General features: G+C 36.8%; 4 protein-coding genes across 4 annotated transcripts; 3 read left to right on the forward strand and 1 right to left on the reverse strand.

Moving 5' to 3' along the window:
• Window positions 1-7,850: 7,850 nt before the first annotated feature.
• On the reverse strand, window positions 7,851-8,758 carry BRETT_000045 (uncharacterized protein; the record flags this gene model as incomplete). Its single annotated transcript, XM_041278622.1, has 2 exons — window positions 7,851-8,545; window positions 8,599-8,758. 2 exons carry the CDS (start codon window positions 8,756-8,758, stop codon window positions 7,851-7,853), a joined length of 855 nt encoding a protein of 284 aa, XP_041134817.1.
• A 2,232-nt stretch (window positions 8,759-10,990) lies between these two features.
• BRETT_000046 (uncharacterized protein) lies at window positions 10,991-12,166 on the forward strand (the record flags this gene model as incomplete). The annotated part of the gene is made up of 1 exon (XM_041278623.1): window positions 10,991-12,166. The coding sequence occupies one exon, from the start codon at window positions 10,991-10,993 to the stop codon at window positions 12,164-12,166; it is 1,176 nt and encodes a 391-aa protein (XP_041134818.1).
• A 3,442-nt stretch (window positions 12,167-15,608) lies between these two features.
• BRETT_000047 (uncharacterized protein) lies at window positions 15,609-17,405 on the forward strand (the record flags this gene model as incomplete). The annotated part of the gene is made up of 1 exon (XM_041278624.1): window positions 15,609-17,405. The coding sequence occupies one exon, from the start codon at window positions 15,609-15,611 to the stop codon at window positions 17,403-17,405; it is 1,797 nt and encodes a 598-aa protein (XP_041134819.1).
• A 1,098-nt stretch (window positions 17,406-18,503) lies between these two features.
• Window positions 18,504-22,064, forward strand: BRETT_000048 (uncharacterized protein; the record flags this gene model as incomplete). Its single annotated transcript, XM_041278625.1, has 1 exon — window positions 18,504-22,064. One exon carries the CDS (start codon window positions 18,504-18,506, stop codon window positions 22,062-22,064), a length of 3,561 nt encoding a protein of 1,186 aa, XP_041134820.1.
• Window positions 22,065-22,250: the final 186 nt, after the last annotated feature.

Raw genomic sequence — 22,250 nt, forward strand, 5'->3', positions numbered from 1 at the left:
TTGAGCATAGTCACTATCTGAGTAGCAAATCAAATGATCCATTTTAGTTTCCGAAGTGTGTTGATAAATGATAGATTTGAAACGACTATGATAGAGGTAGTTTAAAACATGTTTCAACTGATCAACGACTAGACGATGAGGATACGTCGAAAAACGCGCTAAGTAATCAACAGCATAAGCAATATCAGGCCTTGTCATAACCGCGACGTATAATAAACAACCAATTTTGCGTCGAAAATCACTGACTGCCTTATTAAGCATCTCCTTAGTAGCTTCTAACGGATGTTCCGCAGTATCGAAGTAGAAATTTGGACTTAACGGAGTAGCACAGCTTCTAGCAAAAGTAAGGTGAAGCTTCTCAACGAATTCTTCGATATAGGCAGACTGACATAGCTTAATCTTTTTCACACGACCATCCTTTAATCTTTCCACAGTGAGATCAATCCCCAAAAACTTCTGTAAATTGGTCTTCTTATCAGGTTGGATCGTTTTAAGCTCATATTTACCAGATATATGTTTGTAAACTTTGTCCAGTATAGCTTTATTCGAAGCGCCAACAATAATGTCATCCACAAATAAACCAACAACGCAATCGACTTTTCCATTCCGATTCTTATGAATGTAGGTGGATGGAAAAGGGTGGGAACTTTCAAAATTAATTTTGGCCAAATGTTTCTGAATTTCCTTATGCCACAAATTGCCCGATTGCTTGAGACCATATAAAGCTTTGTTAAGCTTATAGACCACCCTCATGCCGGATGGCACTTTTGCATGCCTTGTGTGGGTAGAATACCCTTGAGGCTGATAAATGTACAATTCGGTATCAATAGGACTGTATAGATAAGCAGTTTTGACATCAAACTGAGCCATAAACCAATGCTGAGTAGCAATAAGAGCAAAAATCGCTCTCATGATCTCTGGTCGAAGAGTTGGAGAAAATGTAATTGAATATGTATTCTCCTTCTGGTGATCACCGCGAGCAACGAGACGTGCTTTGCGTCGACCATCAGATTTAACGGTAAAAACCCAACTTGTGGAGACGCAGCAATTCAAAATTTTCGGATCATCTGTAAGAATTGGATTGCAATCCCATGTGTTATGTATATGATGAGAGTGAAACTCGTCATCAATTGCTGCCTTCCATTTTGCAGCGTCCTTGCTGCACATCGCTTGTTTGTAACCTTTCGGATTAGCTGCGAGATAAATGTCGCTTAACAACACTTGAAAAATCCGTGGCTTCTTCCGAGCAACCATATAGGTACGCTCAGGAGCAGAAGATTCGCCAGGAGTGCTGTTAATCAACGGCACCGAGGAACGGGTGTCCCCATTCACAAGATCATCATAAGTATGTTTTCTTGATAAACGAGTTCCAGTCCTAAAAGGCTCTAAGGAAGAGAATTTGGACTTGTTCAAACGGCTTGAACCCTTCTCGGTCTTCACTTTTTCACCAGCAGAAGTCGCAGGAATCACTTGAAATGATATCTTATGGCCAGAGGATCCGGATTTGTCCGCCAAAGTATCATGAGGTGAAGTAACTTGAGGTAACTTAGAGTGATTGACTTCTCCATCCAATGACGAGTTGAGTAATGCTCGATCATCTTCATGTTCTGCTTGTAAAGGGATGTTAAGATGCCTGGTCGTAGTATGATGCTTGGACTCCGTGTGATTGTGTCCAGTTAGTCTCTGATAATCCTTTTCACCAGCATTTAAACTTGGTGAATCAGAAACTGCAAATTTCTCAGGTTCGACCACGGGCAACGGACGATTTAACGTGCTCAGTGCTTCCATATTTTCAGGAACTGTCACTCTGGAAGTAGCAAGATTGTTCGATTCCTTTCCACCGACAACAGGGTTGTCGTCAGTAGAAGTTGCAGTAGATCTCTCAGCTTTAACGTTCTCCTTAGGAGCTTGGGGCATTGAATGCTTCGCTCCCTTAATCTTACCAGCATGACCAACCATAGGTGAACGCTTCGCATTAGGAGCGGGCTTCGATGAAACTTTCTTGGGTTTAGTACCCTTGGCAGGCTTCTTAAAGTTTGGCTTCCTGTAATGCAGTTGAGGAGTTGAGTGATCTCCTGCATCCAAGTCGAAAAGCATAGTAGTTTCCGCTGTAGGCTTCTCGTCTGATGCTTGGATAGTCTGAGGTTCCTCTGAGTTTGAGACTTCACGTAAGTCGGCAGCGCTCTCAATATCATCAGAGTAGTCCTTAGACGTAGAAGAAGTAGTAGACAGTATGTCTGAATTATCATCTGAATCTGGCACCCAGTCAGAATCACTTTCGTAGTCATCGTCTGAACTGGATACAATTGGACTGCCAGCACGCAATGTGGGCTCTGTCACAATCGAATGATCATCATCTTCAGATAGCTCGGTCTCCATAGCAGCATCGTCGTAGAGCTTTCTGTCAACAGGAATAGATGACGCATTCTGACCTTCAGATAATCCAACAATACTCGGCACCTCAGAAGAAATATCACTTGATGCATCATCAGCAGATAGATCGGCAAAAATCTCAATTCTTGGATCATAAAGTGACTGCAATGAATCATCCACGCGTGATTGAGGTGTAAGAAAATAGTCTGTATAAAGTACAGACGGGTTCATAAATTGAACATGGCGTGTATCCGTAAATGTACCGTAACGTGTGTCTCCTGGCGTATTCGGGATGAAGACTTGGCAACCAAAGGTTTCATTGCTCCATCCAAGATATATGCCCTGAACAGCCCTTTCCCCAAGCTTAGGTGTGTATTTCGGAGGGTAAGTAACCTCACAAAGTTCACCAAAGATATGCAAATCCTTAGTTTTGGGAGACATAAACTTGAGTTTAAGTGACGGACTGGTTCCAATATTATCATTCACGAGATTGTTCCTGACAAATACTGAATATAGCACAGCTTCCTTCCAAAAATTGTGAGAAACTTTACCAGAATGCAACATGGCACGCGCATCATTCATAATCGTTAAGTTCAAGCGTTCAGCAACACCATTAGACGCAGATGTATAACCGGAGGTAGTATGAAGTTCAATACCTTCACGTTCTAATATGGTTTTCAATTCAGCATTTAAGTATTCAGTACCTTTATCTGAGAAGATTTTATGCACTCTGTATCCTTCCTTGCTAAATTGGTTTGATACCCATCGAACGTATTTATCAACTGCACGAGCAACATCACTCTTGTGTTTCATCATAAAAACCGTTGTATACTTAGTATATTGGTCCTTAAAAGTAACAAAGCAACCCATTTCGCCAACACTCGTGTGCGTCTAGACAATGCAAACATCGGAATAAACAACATCAAAAGGAATAGGACGCAAGTAATAGTCTCTTGAACCCTCTATAGCATTTGCTCGTCTCGCCTTCGCTTCCATACAATCAACACAACCTTTGCTGAGCAATTCATCAAGTTCCTTTATTTCCTTTTTCGAAGCAGTAATCGTCCCATGATTAATAGACTTTTTTTGATTAGCCTAAGGTTAGCATGAGCCAATTTAAGATGTAAGTTGTTTATATGCAATTGTCCTCCACCAATCATAAACTGATTAAAATCACCTGGTATATACCATAGCTTGTTAACTTGAACTAACTGAATACATTCATCTCCAACATTGAGAACCTTTGAATAAGTCTGAGATTTGGTACCAAAATCGTGAAAGTAGGTCTGAATTCGGCATTCAGGGCAACGGTTGATATCGTCTTCTGAAAAGATAGTAGGAGCACCCTCATAATAGTGTAGGTAGAGTGTAAGAACATTTCCCATGTAATTAAAGATTATCCTACCGGAACCTTCCAATTTCTTTTGACTATCGTCATAACCAACAGAGAAAACTTTATCGTCCTTGCGGAAAGGCATGTAATCATGTAGCCATTCCCTATGACCTGTGAGACTAATGGCAGCGCCATTATCAATTAAGATAAAATCTCGAATGCCTCGGAGTATTCAAACTATCCATTGGCACGCTGCCTAGGACTTGTAACTCGGAGATATTAGTAGATTCATCGCTCAATTTGACATTATTCATATTCTCCTTCCTCTCATTCTTCTTGCCTTTGTTAGATTGATCCTTCTTCTGATGATCAGATCCATGCGAACGGTTATTATTCGGCGGCTCTTGTCTTTTCTTGTTTTTCGAAATGCTGGAATAACCTTGCTTGTTGGAAGTCACAAAGATTGACTTGGAAAGCGACTTCGAAACAATCGCAGCATTACGTTTAGACTTGACTTTTCTTTCGATCCATTTCTTAAATTCAACTAAGTCGTTTATTTCATCAAATTCTGAACAATTTCCTTTAATCGATTCAGCGACACCGGGTCTAAGATGGGCCAAAATATCTGTATCCCCGTGATAGCAACTACACCATTTTATAGATGTAATGACATTGTCAATGATGTTGACATAAACACTAAAGAGGCTTCTAATAATCATCATGCCTGATAACATCTAAAACATTCCTAAACCATCCTGATGTAATTCAATGTTTGTCACAATCGTAAGTTCCCAGAATAATAAGTAGGGCTTGCAGTATTCTATGAACAAATTCCATTTGCATAAGCAGCTCTATTCATCAATAGCAGAGTTTGGTAGTAATTCCATTTCTGACAAATTTCTGATTAATATATATGAGATCATCTCGTTAAGAATATCGAGTAGGAACAGCTTCCTTGACTCAAAATTGAGATAACAACAATTCACGCGCAGCAAAATATGATTTCACTTGAAAAGTAAACGAATCATTAAACATCTTTAGGCATCGAAATAATGTATCTGAAGCTCAGTTAAAAACCAGCTGATAAAGATAATATGAATGAGATTATGTAATCGATATGATCAGCGATCTACACAAATTTCTCAATCTGTTAACACTCATAACGGATCTTAGAAAATTTTCCCAGGAGGCATAACCTGAAAATATTTTCATCAAGCGAGAATTTTTCTTGAGAGAAATTCAGTAGACATAATAAAAAATTCCTTCTCGTAGAATTCTCAACTAAATTCAAAAGAAAAAAGATGGCATACACATCTGCCTCTTCACAAAAATCACACAAATTGGTTATCCTGTCTGTGACGCCATGTCGGAGTTAAGAGAGACCTTATGAGTTACTCCCGGGCTTTAGCTATCAAACTCCTTCTTTAATAGAACTAATAAGAACCTAGCAGTCGGGGAGATTCAGACAATTGTAAGGTCGGTTACCTAAGTGGGTGGATATAAATGTACCAAGTGGTCTGTGTGATAATGTTAATGCCTTTAACATTCTAACAATTGTGTATGTATCACCATAGAAGAAAATGAATTTACTTCCTTTACTCTGTTACCATCAAAGTGGAGTCGAACTAGTTGTATTGCAAAATAGGCTATCGGGTCTCCTCCCTTCGTAGAAGAAACAAGTTATATAAAAAGAGGTAAAGTAAAGTAAAAATAAAAAGGAAAATAAAGTGAGGTAATCATACATAAAAAAAAAAGATTTAATTCTCCAGAAACAGAATTATGATCGCGCATAATTATTTTTTCTGCTGATTCCCTAACAATACACAGTTAGTGCATTTTATCCAGGATTGTCTCTATTAGATATTATTCTAAATCTTCGTTATTTTAGAATAAGTTCAGATCTCAAAACAAATAAATCTAATGACATATAATAATAGATTACCTAATACTAGGTAATATTCTCATATGTCCGACAAGTACATACATATAAGAGATATTTTTCCGCAGAAGTGGAATAGGTCATTCTCAGCCGAAAGTAGATTAGGGAGAAATTTATTTCACAGGAAAAATTTCCCCGCGAATTATTTCTTCTATCTGTCTGAACATTAATTTGATTCACATATTAATAAATCAAATACCAGTTGAACCTTTATGCGTTATTAACATATGAAACATTATTATAACTCATAGGTTCCGACAGTTCAACTGATATTTGATTTATAATATGTGGATCAAATTAATATTCAGACAGATATAAGAAATAATTCGCGGAGAAATTTTTCCTGTGAAATAAATTTCTTCCTAATCTACTTTCGGCTGAGAATGACCTATTCCACTTCTGCGGAAAAATATCTCTTATATGTATGTACTACTTTTTCCTTATATACTATGTGTCTCTTAGAAGGGAAGACGACTTTATTGTGTAATTTGCAATACATATTCATATAAGGAAATCCATCTTGAAGTGATCCTTCAGCTGAAACCAAGAGTAACCTTCGGGTTCTCGCTGGATTACAAACGTGTTCGTAAGGACCCTATTTTGTTATGGAGGTCATTCTATGCAACAGAAGTCTTTTCTATATCCGAACTATATGGCCAATCCCGTTCATAACCTTGGGCATCTACGCGCTCGGTAGTGCTACGGCACAGAGATATGTGAGCAATTAAGTAGATACAAATGTCACACGGGATTTATATACTCTGACACAATTGTAAGGTCGGTTACCTAAGTGGGTGGATATAAATGTACCAAGTGGTCTGTGTGATAATGTTAATGCCTTTAACATTCTAACAATTGTGTATGTATCACCATAGAAGAAAATGAATTTACTTCCTTTACTCTGTTACCATCAAAGTGGAGTCGAACTAGTTGTATTGCAAAATAGGCTATCGGGTCTCATCCCTTCGTAGAAGAAACAAGTTATATAAAAAGAGGTAAAGTAAAGTAAAAATAAAAAGGAAAATAAAGTGAGGTAATCATACGTAATATAAAAAAGATTTAATTCTCAGAAACAGAATTATGATCGCGCATAATTATTTTTCTGCTGATTCCCTAACATGCACAGTTAGTGCATTTTATCCAGGATTGTCTCTATTAGATATTATTCTAAATCTTCGTTATTTTAGAATAAGTTCAGATCTCAAAACAAATAAATCTAATGACATATGATAATAGATTGCCTAATACTAGGTAACATTCTCATATGTACAACAGTGACACGGTTATTTACGAAGTTTCTTGTTATAATTAGTATATTGAGAGCTTTTAAGGCTAAGGAAAGGAAAAGTATAAAAGTAAAAAAAAAGAACTAAGGAGGAAGCTAAAATGAACTTAATAAGAAGAGAAAATGCACATGCTTAAATACCTTAAATACTCATGAGCGAGCTTTCTTGGCATAGGCAGGGCAGAGCAGTTTACATATCCGTGAATGTCGAGGCATCTATTACAATTATTTACGAAGATATCTGCTGGAATCCAATGCCAAGGAATAATATCTCTGAAGAATAGCAGGCTTCAAAACATCATTTCGTACCTTATTGGAATTGAACCAGCATAAGTAAATTCATAGTTTAATATTACAGCCTATTAAGTTAACAAATCTTTCTACTTGCAACATAAAAAGGCCCCAAATCACAATTTTTTAAGTTTGCCTATTTATTATAAAAAAGTTTTCCCCGACACTATAGTACTGTTAAGTAATTATGCAAAACGTTGTTTAAATATCTTTAAAGTTAAAAAGAAATGAGCAAAATTAAAAGGGACATCAGTAAAAATAAGTAAACACATTAAATAAAGCTCTTTTAGAAGTAAAGCATAACAATGTAGAATATAAATGAATCCTTCAGGTACGTATGCATCGAATATGCACTATACCCCATTTAAGAAGAAAATTTACATGAAACCCCATTTTCTTTTTCTTCGGCATCCATTAATTTTCTGCACAAAAAATTAATCAGTACTAATAATTAATGAATCCCACAGGAAATTTACTACATTCCAATTATTGTCAATAAAAAAAAAATTCAGTTCTGACAAACAATTATATAATGCAATTACTTATTATTTCGCTAAAATAAAGTTAAATGGATAAATGAACAATGAACACGAATATAGTATTTTAAACTATATCACATTTGATCATCCTTATAAGAGGACTAAAAGTGCAGCCAACCCCATAGCAAACACACTTTTTGATCCAATGATCTTTTCGGCAGCAGCAGAAAACGTGGACAAAGCACTGGACGTGGATGAACCTGAAACGGATATTGCACTGGATGCGGATGACACCGATGTAGATAATGTACTTGCAGGGGCTTCAGTAATTGCTGCCTTAGTGCTTGAAGCTTTTGAAGTACATTTAGCTTCAGTACAAGTTTCTGTCAAAATTGTAGTATCGGTTTTTGCAGTATTGCTTGATGATGCTGCTGACTTCGAAACTTGGCATTGTGTTTCTGTACAAGTAACAGTTGCAAACTCAGTAGCATTTTCATAAGCTATAGTTTGAGAAGTACTGTTACCAATAATGGAACTAGAGTCAGCGGTGGAACTAGCAGTAGCATCACTAGAAGAACTACTATTCGCTGACGAACCTGCCTTAGAAAGCTGGATGCTGAGACAACTTGAAGGGGCATCACTTGCATAGTACATAACCTCATAACTGCTTGCAGAATACTCGTATGGATCACCGGTATTTTTACAAGCGTAAAAGTTCTTCGTACTTCCATTCAAAGCCAAAAGATTACCATCAAATGTGTAAACATCCACAGAAGTCGAGACGGACATAGCCATAAAGTGCTCCATAGCAGTCAAATATTGGACATATAACTTCCTGTAAATGGCTGACTAATGGCTTTTTTATCAGCATCATAAGTGTAAGTAGGACCATCCGTACCGCCTATGAATAGATAGTTGAGTCCTGCACCCTCGTGAGTATTGGAAACAGCCATTCCTTTGACTTCACTGTTGTCCGAGAGAACAGTAAGAGTTATATCCTCGGCAGCAGCACAAGCGGCAGACACAACAACAGTAGTAAAAGCTAAGTTGAATTTCATTTTGTTTCTGTCAAAAATCAGAAGTCGCTCAGTTAGATTACAAATTGTTGAGAAACTGTATAAATTCTACAATACTAATAAGTGATTAAGCTCCCAAACTGACAGCAATCAACATCTTTATATACTTTTTGCAATACTAGTTTTCACAGAATGTACAAGGATGACTAAAAATAAAACTGCAATAAATGACCTTTGTTAAAAGTGGAAACCAATTGTCACAGAATAGGAACGAAACATTTAACGTAAGGTAATTCTGTAGGATGCTAAAAATATCTCAAACTCAAATTCTAAGGTGCAGGTAGAATCGGGTGTAAAAAATAAATGCAGGGGTACATTACAGAAAAATAATCAAGTTCCCATGTTTTTAAATTTATTTGCAAAAAAAACAATAAATTTATCATACAAACCGATTAACCTGATCATCTGAATCCATTTTTTCATCCATTCCGAAGAAATTAACCGGAAAGTGGTAGCATGAAATAAAAAGTAATAATAACTTTATTTTCCGTTTTAAGAACATGAAAATGCTTTTTTCGAATCCAAAATAACGTTGGTTCGACGTCATTGATAGAGTGTGTACCTTAATGAACAATCTTGACAGAAATAGTATACGGAAACGATACGATTGAATGGAAATGTCCATACGAAATAACAACAATTAAACAGAAAAATCAACATAATTGGTGAATGTTAGCGTTGACAGGGTCTCAAAAATTTCAAAGTATGAAGTTGGAATGCAAATATTCTGGTTAATGAACGGTGCCCACACATAATTCAAACTGCGTATGAATGCATGAGAATGAAAAAATTTGCTTTTACCCAAACTCTCCTTTTGCATTGGTTATTAAAGAGGACCAAAAGGTCTGCCAGGGAGAATATTTCTAAAATTAGATAACAATTAGAAGAGAACCTAATCCTAAAGAAAAAGTAAAATTTAAGTCTAAAATCAAATGCTGGCAAGTTTTAGCATGAATTGGGATTATGCGACTATTTGCTATGAAACTTGACAAAATATGTCGATAACATTTCGATCTGTTTTTTTTTTGTATATAACTCACGCTGAGTGATGTAAATAATTCTCTTGTATGCAAAGCGTAAACAAAGAAACAAAAACCTGATGTTGAAACAAACCGTTTGTAACTTCTCCGGTGAAAAAAGAGCAAGTCGACGCTTTGAAATCCTTCGTGAACGGAGAAAATTAATCAAAAGAAAAACAAGCACCAACTTTCGGACATCATGATATCTGATTTGTTCAATAGGGTTCTGGAAACTCAGAAAGACAGGGAAAACTAATATTTTTATTATTCTCTATTCCGTTCTGATTTTTGTTATACACTCCAATTTTTGCCCATTAGTTCAGCTGTTCTCTCTATTTGATCTAGATATCGAAAGTATCTTAATCGATATTTACTTATCCTTATTCTTTTGCCTTTGAACCTTCCGAGTTTTGTTTATTTGGCGTACCATCCATTTTTATACGTGCTAGTTTTGTCCCTCTTCAAATTATGGAACAGCATATCATAGCTGCCTTAAGAAATAGCATATTTTAGTTTGCTTCGTAAAAAGGGCGCCGATTTTACAAATGTACATATTTATAATATAATTGATGATAAGATATACCTTCAGAGATTTGGAGCTGAACGTTCTGCCAGTGAAAAAGCAAGAAAGAAAATGGACACTAAAGTGGTGACGTAGCAAAAAAAAGACCGGTACATTATAACTGTTTTGATATGAGATGATGCCCCTTGCATTATATAAAGAACTAGTTGAGCGAATTTAAAAAATGAGAAAGAGAACCTAAATAAAGTACAAGATTGATAATAATATAATGGAAACAAATGCCCGTGCTTAAGTGCAAGTACTCCCAAATGATTAAACAGTTTCCTACGTACATATTAAGGCAGTGTAACATACATAAATCCAAAAATTTCGTATCGTATCATAAAACAACTGTACACCACTATGGTCTTTATGGATGAAGGCAGTTCGAATTTTTGGCATAGAAACAAAAATTGTGAACATGCCAAAAAAGGGAAAACGTAAACACATATTTTTGGCATTTAGTGCAGTTTCGGGTGTGAGTACGAAGTGAGCTAGTAAAAAAAAAGGATGAAGGAATCGCCAAATTCCTACAAATACTTCTCACTTTTTAGATAGATGAAGAAGAAAACTGTGAAGATTGGAACTAGTACAAGTCAATACGAGCCCCTTAAGCCCTCTTGTTAACCCAGGATGAAGACTTTAAGATTAGATGATCCGGATTCTCAAGACGATTTGCAAACTCTAAACAAGCTGATTTCTAGTACAAGAAAAATTGTGGTTCTTACAGGTGCTGGAATTAGCAGAAATGCCGGTATTCCAGACTTTCGATCATCAAGTGGATTATATAAACAGAAATATAGCAACGGGACAATTAATTGTCGGGAATTATTTGACGTTTCGATATATAGAGACGAAAGTACCATCCGGTTATTTAATGAATTCATGCAAAACATGTATTACCAAAAGGTGAAATGTGCACATCCCACGAAAACCCATCAATTTATAAAGTATTTGAATAGTCATAAAAAGCTTATGCGATGCTATACTCAAAATATCGATGGACTTGAGAGACGACTTGGAATGAGGACCGAATTCGATCAGTTAAATGATTGGAACCATATTGATGTCGTTCAGCTTCACGGCGATTTAAATACCTTAAAATGTAGCCGGTGTTCTAAAAAATTTAAATGGAACGAAATATATGTCAATCAGAAGGGAGCTAAGGAAGATGCAGGTTTTCTTATTGCATGTCCCAGCTGCATGGAGGAATATAAAAAGAGACAAAAGGAGGGAAAGAGGTGCTGCCAATCAAGCATTGGTATAATTAGACCAAACATTGTTTTATATGGAGAGGAGCACCCATATGGAGAAATACTGGCAAAAAATCTGTCCAGGGATATCATCCGGAACCCCAAACTTTTCCTTATATTTGGGACATCTTTAAAAGTGAACGGTGTGAAAAATCTCGTGAGGAAATTGTGCCGACGAATACACAGAAATGTTCCTGATGGAAAAGTTGCAATCATAAATAACACCAAAATTTGTCAAAGTGTCTGGGATACATACATAGACTATCAGATAGTTTGTGACTGCGATGATTGGTGCGATTACGTAGAGTCATGTGTTCCACGTTTATCACAAGAGCCTAAACAACAAAAAAAGCTTTGCGTAAAAGGTTCAAAGAAGAACAGCAAAAATGAGAAAAATAATTCGATAAAGTTGCAAAAGTGGCCAGAGCATGAGTGTAAGGGTAAGAGAAAGGCTAGACAACTACAAAATCCAGATGCATTGGAAAATGAACGTACAAAGGACTCAACCAGAGATCGTGATTGCAAGCGGATAAAAAGAGAGATTATGGTATTATAACATTAAACGTACGGATGTAATAATTTAACAGTTAATACAATGCGCCAAATGTAATTAAAAAACTTCGAAAATATTGAAGTGGATAAAACAATTTCTTCGAATTTTGAGATACAATTTAAACCTCGATCATACAAAAAAAAAAAGTTCGGAGCTTTAGTTTCGGCACTTGATGAAAAAAAATCTACATCGCAACTAAGCAAGGTTTGACTATCATTTCGAAAAGCCAGGAACGGGAAGTTGATAATATTTTACAAATAATTTGGAATGAGTGAGGAACAACAAGAAAGGATTATATATGAGTTCAATATAGCACATTCTGTGAGGATCTCATCTCTACAATACAAGTACTTGGGTAAATACAATGAGAGCTTGCAGAATATAGGAGCGGATCCCGAAAGCACTTTAAAAGGAACCATACAACTTGATGGAGGGCAAAACGGAGGAAAAAAGATAAATATAGACCTGAAAAAGCAACACATTGATCTCACGGTATGCTGGCATTGCCGCAGTATACTTATACCTGGGTTAAATTTACAAGTTAGGATCAAATATGCAAACAAAAAGAAACATCAAGAGAAAAACATTAGGGAATGCGGTAAAAATTTAATTGACGACCGAATATTAGTGTATCGATGCTTGAATTGCAATGCATCAACTAGATTTACAGGTATCTTAGCACAGAAGGGAAGTCAATACACTGACAAAAATGAAACAAAAAATAAGAACACTGCTGCACAAAATAAACGGCGGTTAGACAAAGTTTCAGAAAGGATTAGAAAAAAAAGGAGGAAACATCATCGTGGTACAGCATTAAATGAGCTACTTGAACGAAAGAGAAGGAAAGGAAACAATTTACGGTCAAAGAATGAAATTGACGGGCTGGATCTTTTCGACTTCATGAAAAGATGAACATATGTACAGGCTGCTATGATGGCACAATACGCATTTCCAGTTCAGTTAATAATAATAATTAAACAAATAAGAATAAGAAGAATTTGATCCAGATTCGCCTGGCACATGATAGGATACACGGAAACTGAAATCTGGGGTAGGTCTGGGTACTCAAATGGGAACCACTTACTCATAAATAAATGAAAAAAAAATAGGGATGGGTCTCATGACATTTCCAATGCACAGGAACAGTTTCGCAATTGCGTGTAATACCATATTGATCATTTTTAAGCGTTTCTGTTGTAACAAATTTTTGTCACCAGACTTATAACATGCTTTGATAATGCACGGCATACATTTAAATAAGAGGGCATGAGGTTAAATGCAGAAAAGCATGACACTAGCGGAAAGTTACTTTGTTACAAAAAAGCCTGTTCGAGAAGTTATTATGTGTGCAACCCTTTAGAAAACAATATAGAACTCAAAGATGCAAATGGAACCTCATATGGTTTAATAGCGGTGCTTTGTGAGAAATATATTTCAATTGTTTTCGATTCTACCGAGAATATGAAAGTGGCCCCACACGAGTATTAGACGAAGAAAATTTTGAAGTGTTGAATTCAGATGAGACAACTCCGCGAAGATCCCATCTAAAAATAAAAAAGGGCTCAAACCTTAAATTAAATCTGATATACACCCATTAGTAATGACCTCCACCGAAATTTTCTCTATTAGTATGATCACACGAGAAGCGACAAAAGCATTTTGTCACGTGATCACCAACACTAAGAACAAGCAGTAGATACTAGAACTTGCAGACTAAATAGAATTTCCGAATAGCTTCAGCAAATTATTGGGAAGATATAACATATATAATAACTAATCAAAAAATAGTCGCCGAAATATGTGGTAGATAGAGTAAAGTTGCATTTACTTGTACCGGGGTAATACATATAAATACAATAAGACATATATTATTATTTAACGACCTATGTGTGATTATAAGAATCGAAGTAACTAACAAGAAAAACTGGAGAAAAATAAATAGGGAATGTTGCTTATAAAATAGACAATAGAATATAATTATTTACGATCATTAATAAAAGAAACCGGATGATCCGAGAAAACTGATCCCGGCCTTTTTCTTACTTAGTAATAACCCTCCAAAGTTTACTTCGGAATCTGCCCTGACCATTCGGCTTTTTTTTTTTTTTTCGTAGAGACTCGGTACATTTGACATTCTCAGCGGTCGACATTATTATAGCTTATTTGAATATATTCTATATTCTACCAGATAAGAAAACTAACAGGGGCAGGGAAGAAAGGAAGTATAATAAAAGTGCGGGCAAAGCCAAATACAGGAAGTGCTGATATACCCGCATCATCGAAATTATAGATATGAACTTCAACAAAAGGCTTATGACTGCAATCCGCCGTGGTGCTACTCTTAAATCCGAAAATTTCATTAAACTGGTTTCAGTACTATTATTACCTATTTCTGGGATTCGGATGGCACAACCGGTGAGGGCGAAAATAGCGTCGTTCACCGAAATAAATGAATACTAATTCAAATCGTTACCTAAAGCAGAAACATCTTTAAAAATGTTTTTGTTGCACTATGAGGATTCTATTGTACTTTTTTATTGTTATTTTATTATTTTTTTTTTCAAGGCTTCCCCCGTCATCTTTACGACTTGCACCTTGATTACACGCACCCCACAAAGACGCTTGTTGTTCAGAAACAAAAAAAATAATAGCGGGTGGTCGGAGGGGGAAAATTTTTTTGGAGGAAAAGAAGCGAAGCAGGAAAGGGAAAGTAGAGAAAAGTAAAAAATAACCAAGTGGAAAGGAAGAGCTTTCAAATTGATAAACCGCAAAATTTCAAGAAGTAATAAAATCCGTTCATTTCCTTTTTACTTCATCCATATTCTATTATAGTACCGTAACACTTCGTGGGAGTCTTTTTGACTCAAGCTTCATTCACTAATAACACTCAATTTATTTATAGAGATAGAACCATTTTACATATATCTTGGTCAAACGAGGTCTTTAAAAGATCGGCAACTGGAGAGAGAGCATATAGATACACATAAATACATACAGTATCATTTTGCTTTTCAATTTTTCCCATTTTATTCTTTTGGAGATTGCATTACGTTGCCGTTATTCAAAATCTGCCCCACCGCATACATTTATTTATTTTGGGTGTTTATTATCGGAACTTTAGATCACAATCCATTATACGCCGCGTCAAACAACTCTGGCTATACGAGCTGACACTTTAATTTTAGTTTGCCCGATTTGAAGTCATACTTTCGCGCATAGTTTTGCGTCATTACTTACACTACATTGCTCTTGGTGTAAGAAATATTTATTAGAGACGTTCATCTTACCAAACAACCGACTACACTAAGCTATACATTGCATGATTAATCATTTTTGGTTAGACATTTCTACACATACGACAACTTAGGGACAACGTCAGTTATACGCATACAGTACCATCGATAGTTTGTTGCAAGATTCTATCTAGAACTATTTGACCACACTAATGTCGATCGATGCAAAGTCAGTACAACCTCTTAAGAACAGACAGCTGCAGGAAGAGAAGAACTTGGAATCGATGGCTAGTGGGCGGCTGAATGGCTTTGTTCCAATCGCACCGGCAAGGCCATCCGCTCATAGAGAATCGAACAAAATAGAGTTAAAGAGTGCTCGTTCGAAAGGCAACCACAGTCACGATGAGCACTCGTTATCACCTGTTATGTTAGCTAAATCATTATCACTGTCAGCAATTCCAGATAAACCTATTACTATTCGTACAAGCAAGAATTGGGTTCTTCCTCCGAGACCTAAACCTGGTAGAAAACCTTCGCTGTTGAAGAACAAGAAGAAGAAGGAACGAAAACATACATCGAAAAAGAAATCATCGAAGAAGGATGTGACTGCAGGGAAGTTAACACGACTACAGGTTGAAAGCACTATTAAGGCCGAACAGAAACCTCAAGAAATTAGATCCAAAGTTAAACGGGAACGACAAGTTGATCGACCTAAGATTGCGCAACAAGTTATGGAGGGGATTGGGGCAAAGAAGGAGCATAAGAACAACACTTTTTCTACAAAACTTAACAAGCTCAGTGCTAAGAAACCTGTTAGATCGCTTAGTGTTCCTTCTAAGACAAATATTGATGTAAAGTGTGTTAAATTTGCGCGGAACAACGAACCGTACATCGAGGTAGATTCCTCTCTGGTTGAGAATCCGATAAAAAGACAAATATTGAAGGTGAACGAGGAAAACTATTATTTGAAGTTAGAAGTGGTGAAATTAATGACTCAGCTGAAGAGATTGCAGTCGGATGTAGAGGTTAATACACCATATAATACTGCTGCTCAACACACTACATGCGGTAATATTGAAAGCGTTGAGGTCAAGAGGGCCACGTCTCTACCATTGGTTCCCGAACGAGTTGAGATACAGCAAAATCATACAGTGGTCAAACCATTAATCCCTCGGAGAAGGTCACCTTCAGCTAACAGAAATGCATGCAAAGCTAGGATGCGCAGACAAACAATTTCGGGTGCCTCGCCAATTAAACGTGGAGTGAAGAGAGCACATGTGAATGATATAAATGATTTGATTGTTTCTCTAGTCGATTTAAATGGAGTTGATCAAGATTTAACATCTTCGCCGACGGCAGAAGCTGTGGATCTCGATAGATTAGATTCCATGGAGACGAAGGTTCCATTTATGACCAAAGGGGGCAACGAAAGTATTGGTATGGACACTGCAGTTCCTCAGCTTCTTTCAGGGAATGCGCCCCAATCAATGGATCAGTTTCTTAATCTTGGTAGTAAAGGGTGGGATACGACATCAATACAACATAGAGCCATGCACCAAGGATCTCCAACAGCTTTGAGTGAAGAGGACGATCTTACATCGACAGTTTCTACGACTCCTAGTACAATGCTGACATCCGTTAAGACCACGGACACAATGGATTCACTAAGCGGCACCACACTTGTTTCAACAAATAGTCACGAATTCAAACTGCTAGATATTCCTGAAATATATTCTGTCGAGGGGTCTAAGGGGGAAAAGGATGAGCCTTCAATATTTGACGATCCTAATTCTTTAGTGGACGATTCTATATTCCAAAATGCTGAGTGGAGCAGGAAAAAAAGTCAGTCTTCGGTTTCTAAATATGGAGACACTATAGACGAGATAGAACAACGTGCTTTACTAGAAAAGCGTGATACTAGAATGAATAACGATAATCATTACGAATTTAATGGGTTGAATGATGTGGAGATGGAATTTGAGAACTTTGTTAACGGAAATGATATATAGATGCGAGCAACTATGCATCAACGTATCTAGGTCTCAAGAATCACTGCAATACATTTTTTCTCCCAAATTTTTTTTTGTTGCTTCCACTTTTACCAGCTCATTACTATTTATTCGGTATAACGATCTTTATACAAGATCACCGCCATTTTTGTTCTTGATTACATATTCCAAGTATACCTGCCCTTTCAGCTTTCATTTTTTATTATTACTATCATTTCTTCTCTTTTTTCTTTTCATATTTATCGATTCAGATCTTTCTACCATCACATCTTGGAAACAGGTTTTTTTTGTTCGAAGAGGCTTACTGCGATGTCATAATTTAGCAGATGTATAGATGGAAATATCAATATAAAGTAGCTTGCTTGAGCTCAAAAATTGTGAATCATGGGGAGTAGAGAGACAACCATATAATATATGGTTTAAGTAAACTGTCGGTAGGTTATATCCGGATACTTAGCCGTGATTGTACTTTTTTTTCACACATCAAGTATTAATCGCCACGGGTTGCCGCACTACCGAAGCACGCAACAGCTTAAAGGAAAAAGTCACCGAAAGTAGCAAACATGGGGGACCATATTACGCGCTCAACATATCGCTTCTCTTCCATGCTCAATTTTTGATAAAATTACCCTGGAATGCAACAGATTCTCACGTGATTCTCCAACTATATAAACTTAACTCTGTGTAAATTATAGTTTACTGAAACGAACATATAACAAATTGGAAGAGTAGCACGGCCGCAATTCTTTGAGGTGCACAGAATATTATCATTATATTTCTCTTTCTCTTACTGAAGCACCACCAGCGCACGCTTTTTTTTTTCAGTTTTTTTTGACCTCTATATCCAGTCCTCAATAACACTAACAATTATTTACTGTCTTCGGGAGACCCCCATAAATGTGCAATTTCTAAGCGTGTTGAATATATATAATTTCTTGCATCTATTTCTTTTCTCTTCTCATATCTCATCTCACTTTAGTTTTCTTTTGTTTCGATCCTGATAAGTTCAATATTTAGCAGAGATCCTAACACCTTTTGAATCAGTGCTGATCGTGAAGTGCAGGAAGTGTTCGTAAGAAGTTCTGACTTGAAGTTTCTATGAAATTCGGAAAGTACCTTGCAGCCAGACAATTGGAGTTTCCCGAATATTCGGGGAACTTTATCAATTACAAGGCCCTAAAGAAGTTAATAAAGGCCTTGACTAAGGATGCATCTACTCCCCTACAAGACAGGAAAGGATCTTTTTTTTTTAGGCTAGAAAGGGAATTAGAGAAAGTCAATGATTTCTACCTAAAGAAAGAGGCAGAACTTAAATTTCGTTTGGATATTCTTATTCAGAAAAAGGAGCAGTACCGTCATGGCAACATTAACAAGAATAGTGTCAATTTTGTGAGCTTGTATGATGGGTTTAAAAAATTTACAAAAGATCTAGATAGACTCGAGCAATTTGTTGAACTAAATGAGACAGGCTTTACTAAGGTGCTCAAGAAATGGGATAAGAGAAGCAAATCTACCACAAAGGAATTATACTTGACAACGGCAGTGAATGTTCAACCAGTCTTTCATCGGAGTGAAATTATCGAACTAAGTGATCTGGCAGCAAACAACTTGATGGAACTGGAGAATTTCGTAGATGGAGGTACAAGCTTCTCTTATAGTGAGTCACAGATCAAAAAACAAATACCAACGGAATCGATAAATAGACGGAAGCGAGACCTGGCGTCTTCAACATCATTACTGACTGACAACATGAAGGCACAAGAATACTCTGAGCTAGAAGCTTTTTCGGCTTCAGGAGCATGTGACGAATTATATCGTGATTTCTATGAGATCACTCTCCAGAACGCAAATTTATCCCAAGATGATCAAATTGCTAAACTCAAGGACTGGTCCAATCAGATAATAACGAAACTCCCTGATGCTACAAAGAAATACACATTATCCAAAGTGCTTTTGCTTCTAATTCCAAATATTCATATTTCAGATGAATCCTTGATGAGATTTTATCAATTCTTTAAGGAATTCATAGACTTGAAATTCACAGATGATCTTAACGGTCGCACTTGCTTGATTGAAGCTTCAACATGTAAGAGGGGTAGGAACGATATTGTCAAATTAATGCTTACCCCTGATCTTGACCCAACTGCAAAGGATGTTTCTGGAAGAACATGCCTTCATTATGTTACTGAGAATGGACGTGATGATTTACTTCATCTACTTTTATCTTTTTCGGCTACGCATTCTATTATTGATGCTATGGACAATGATTCGATTTCTCCACTTCTTCTGGCGATTTTGAATGATCATGTCGACTGTGTGCAGACACTTTTGGAATTTGGTGCCAACGGCTTTCCACCGCAAAATGAGCTTAAGCCTAAGTATTTGCCATTAAACGTTGCCTGTAAAATTGGAAATCACGAGGTAGTGAAGATGATCCTCGAGAGGTTTGGTAGTCCTGAGCTGGCAATAGGCAAGCATTTATTGACAAGCAGCTCTCAATGTAATGCAGAGGGACTTTTACCCTTTCATATAGTCGCCTCCTGTGGTCATACATCCTTACTTCCACTTCTTATAGAATATGGAGCTGATATTAATCAGCTTGATAAATTGAATAAATGGTCTCCTCTATTTTATGCGGTGATGGAGGGGCATGTTTCAATGACTAGAGAACTTATTAGTAATGGGGCTGATTATAATGTGGAGGATGATGAAGGATGCGATCCACTATATTATGCTATTTGGGATGGTAATATTTCAGTTCTTAATGTTCTATTGGAGGATAATAATGATAATGCGGGATGCGCTACGGGCAAATTTATATTGTCAAACACTCAACTTGAAAAGAAAACAAAATCCGTCGAGCAAGTATCGCAACATGAGATTCATGCAGCACCATCAGCTGCACTTAAGCCATCCTTACAACCAAATATGCTTCCACAATTGGGAATGTCAATTGATGTAATTCCAGATCTTTCTCTTCCACCTCCAATTATTCCGCTAAGGAAGTATGGTCACAACTTTCTTGAGAAAAAGATTTTCCTCAAAATATCGTTTTATACTTCCCGTAATTCGATTGAATTAAATTCGGATAGCTTCCTTACATCCGTTCCAGGAAGGATTACGATATCATGTGATAAGAATGATTTGATACCCAGAAACTTATTACTTCCTGTTCTCAGCAGTGAAAAGACTATTGCCTTTCAGACAGATGCATTAGATGACTCATTTAATATTGACTTTGAACTTTTTCCTACGTTTGGAACACGTCTATTAGCCAAGGCAACATTACCATCTTCTTTACTTGTTGCTTCCCATCCTGGGTCAGGATCAAAGCTTGGCGGTGATCTTCAGATACCGCTTTTGGATGTCAAACTTCGCAACACCGGCTTTTTGAGGTTTAATTATGAGATAGTTTACCCGTATAGTGGCACACCGCTTGAAATATCTTTATATGATACTTATTGGAAATCTTCATCGGTCGCGGAGAAAAAAACATTAAAGAATGATATCCAGGATAACACATCCCAATTGAAGAAAAGCAAGCATCAAAACACCAACGTTTCATTCGTCACAGCCTCATCACTTACTGGAATTTATCATACAGTTCATGTTTACGTTCTCAATGACGGGACACCTATTGTTTGTCCGGATTACCTTGTTAAAATTAGTGATAATGTTTCCTTACCAGTGTGCTGTTTTAATTTTGGACAGCTCAGTGATTTACTATATAAGGATACAGGTGGATATGAGAGTATCTGCGATCGGTTGAAACACATGAATTCACACAATGGTGCGGAATTACATCAAGTTTTGAAAAAGTTGTACATGCCCCTTAGTATGTTTTTAGATGCCATTGATCCGGAATTTGCGTTGAACCTCGAAATATTCTATCCATCCGTTTACGAGATGGAATTTTATGACATTAAACTTTTCACATCTGTGTCCTCCAAGGAGCTCATTCACAAATGCAATATAGAAGAGCATTTGAATACTAGCACAGACAACTGTCTCAACAACTTTATTGATTTAATTCTAACGGACATTTTCAATCATGTTAGGACACTACGGCATAACGGCAACACCTCTCGTTCCAGATCGCTTATTCTTTCCTCGGATAACAGCACTGTATGCACTATACTGAACTGGAAGCAGCCAAACTATCCTGTATTCTACAATCTTAGTGGTATCAAACTAAACAAAAAGGATGGGAGGTTTTACGAATGTACTGCTAACGGATTTTCGAAGAAGGATCGTATAGTGGTGACAAGCAGTAAAAAAATAGAGGAGGAGACAAGGACAAGAAAAATTAATGAGAGATCCAACCTTCTTATCGATAATATTGACTCTATTAACAAGGATTCATCTGAGTATGTAAGCAGTCTTCACTACCAAGACAAACTTTCGAGATCTACAAAGCTTGCTACTGATTTTGCCTGCACGAACAATCTACTTGGTGTTACTGTTCCGAGAGAGTTACTGCAGATTTGTCCTAAGGTGGCCCAATCTATCAGATCTAAAGGTCTTATTTTAGTAGCATCAAGAGATCAATATGATATAGGAGAGACATTAGAGAGCAGCGACTTGCTTAATGATGATTCTGTTGTGAATGGTGTGCGCTATAACAACATAATTAGCTTTAAAGATACCATAGATATGTGAGGAAATAAAAAGAAATATATATTTTCCCCGTTGTATATTTATTTAGGATGAATTTAGTGAATGCTATTATTAAGACTATTGATTGTATATACGTTTGCTTCCTCCATTAATTGAAAAGGGCAACTTGGACCATTGGTCGTTAAATGTGCGTTCGGACACGATAACAGGCGAGGGCAGGTAGGCGAC

The sequence above is a fragment of the Brettanomyces bruxellensis genome, chromosome 3, assembly GCF_011074885.1.
Source record: "Brettanomyces bruxellensis chromosome 3, complete sequence".
Taxonomy (NCBI): domain Eukaryota; kingdom Fungi; phylum Ascomycota; class Pichiomycetes; order Pichiales; family Pichiaceae; genus Brettanomyces; species Brettanomyces bruxellensis.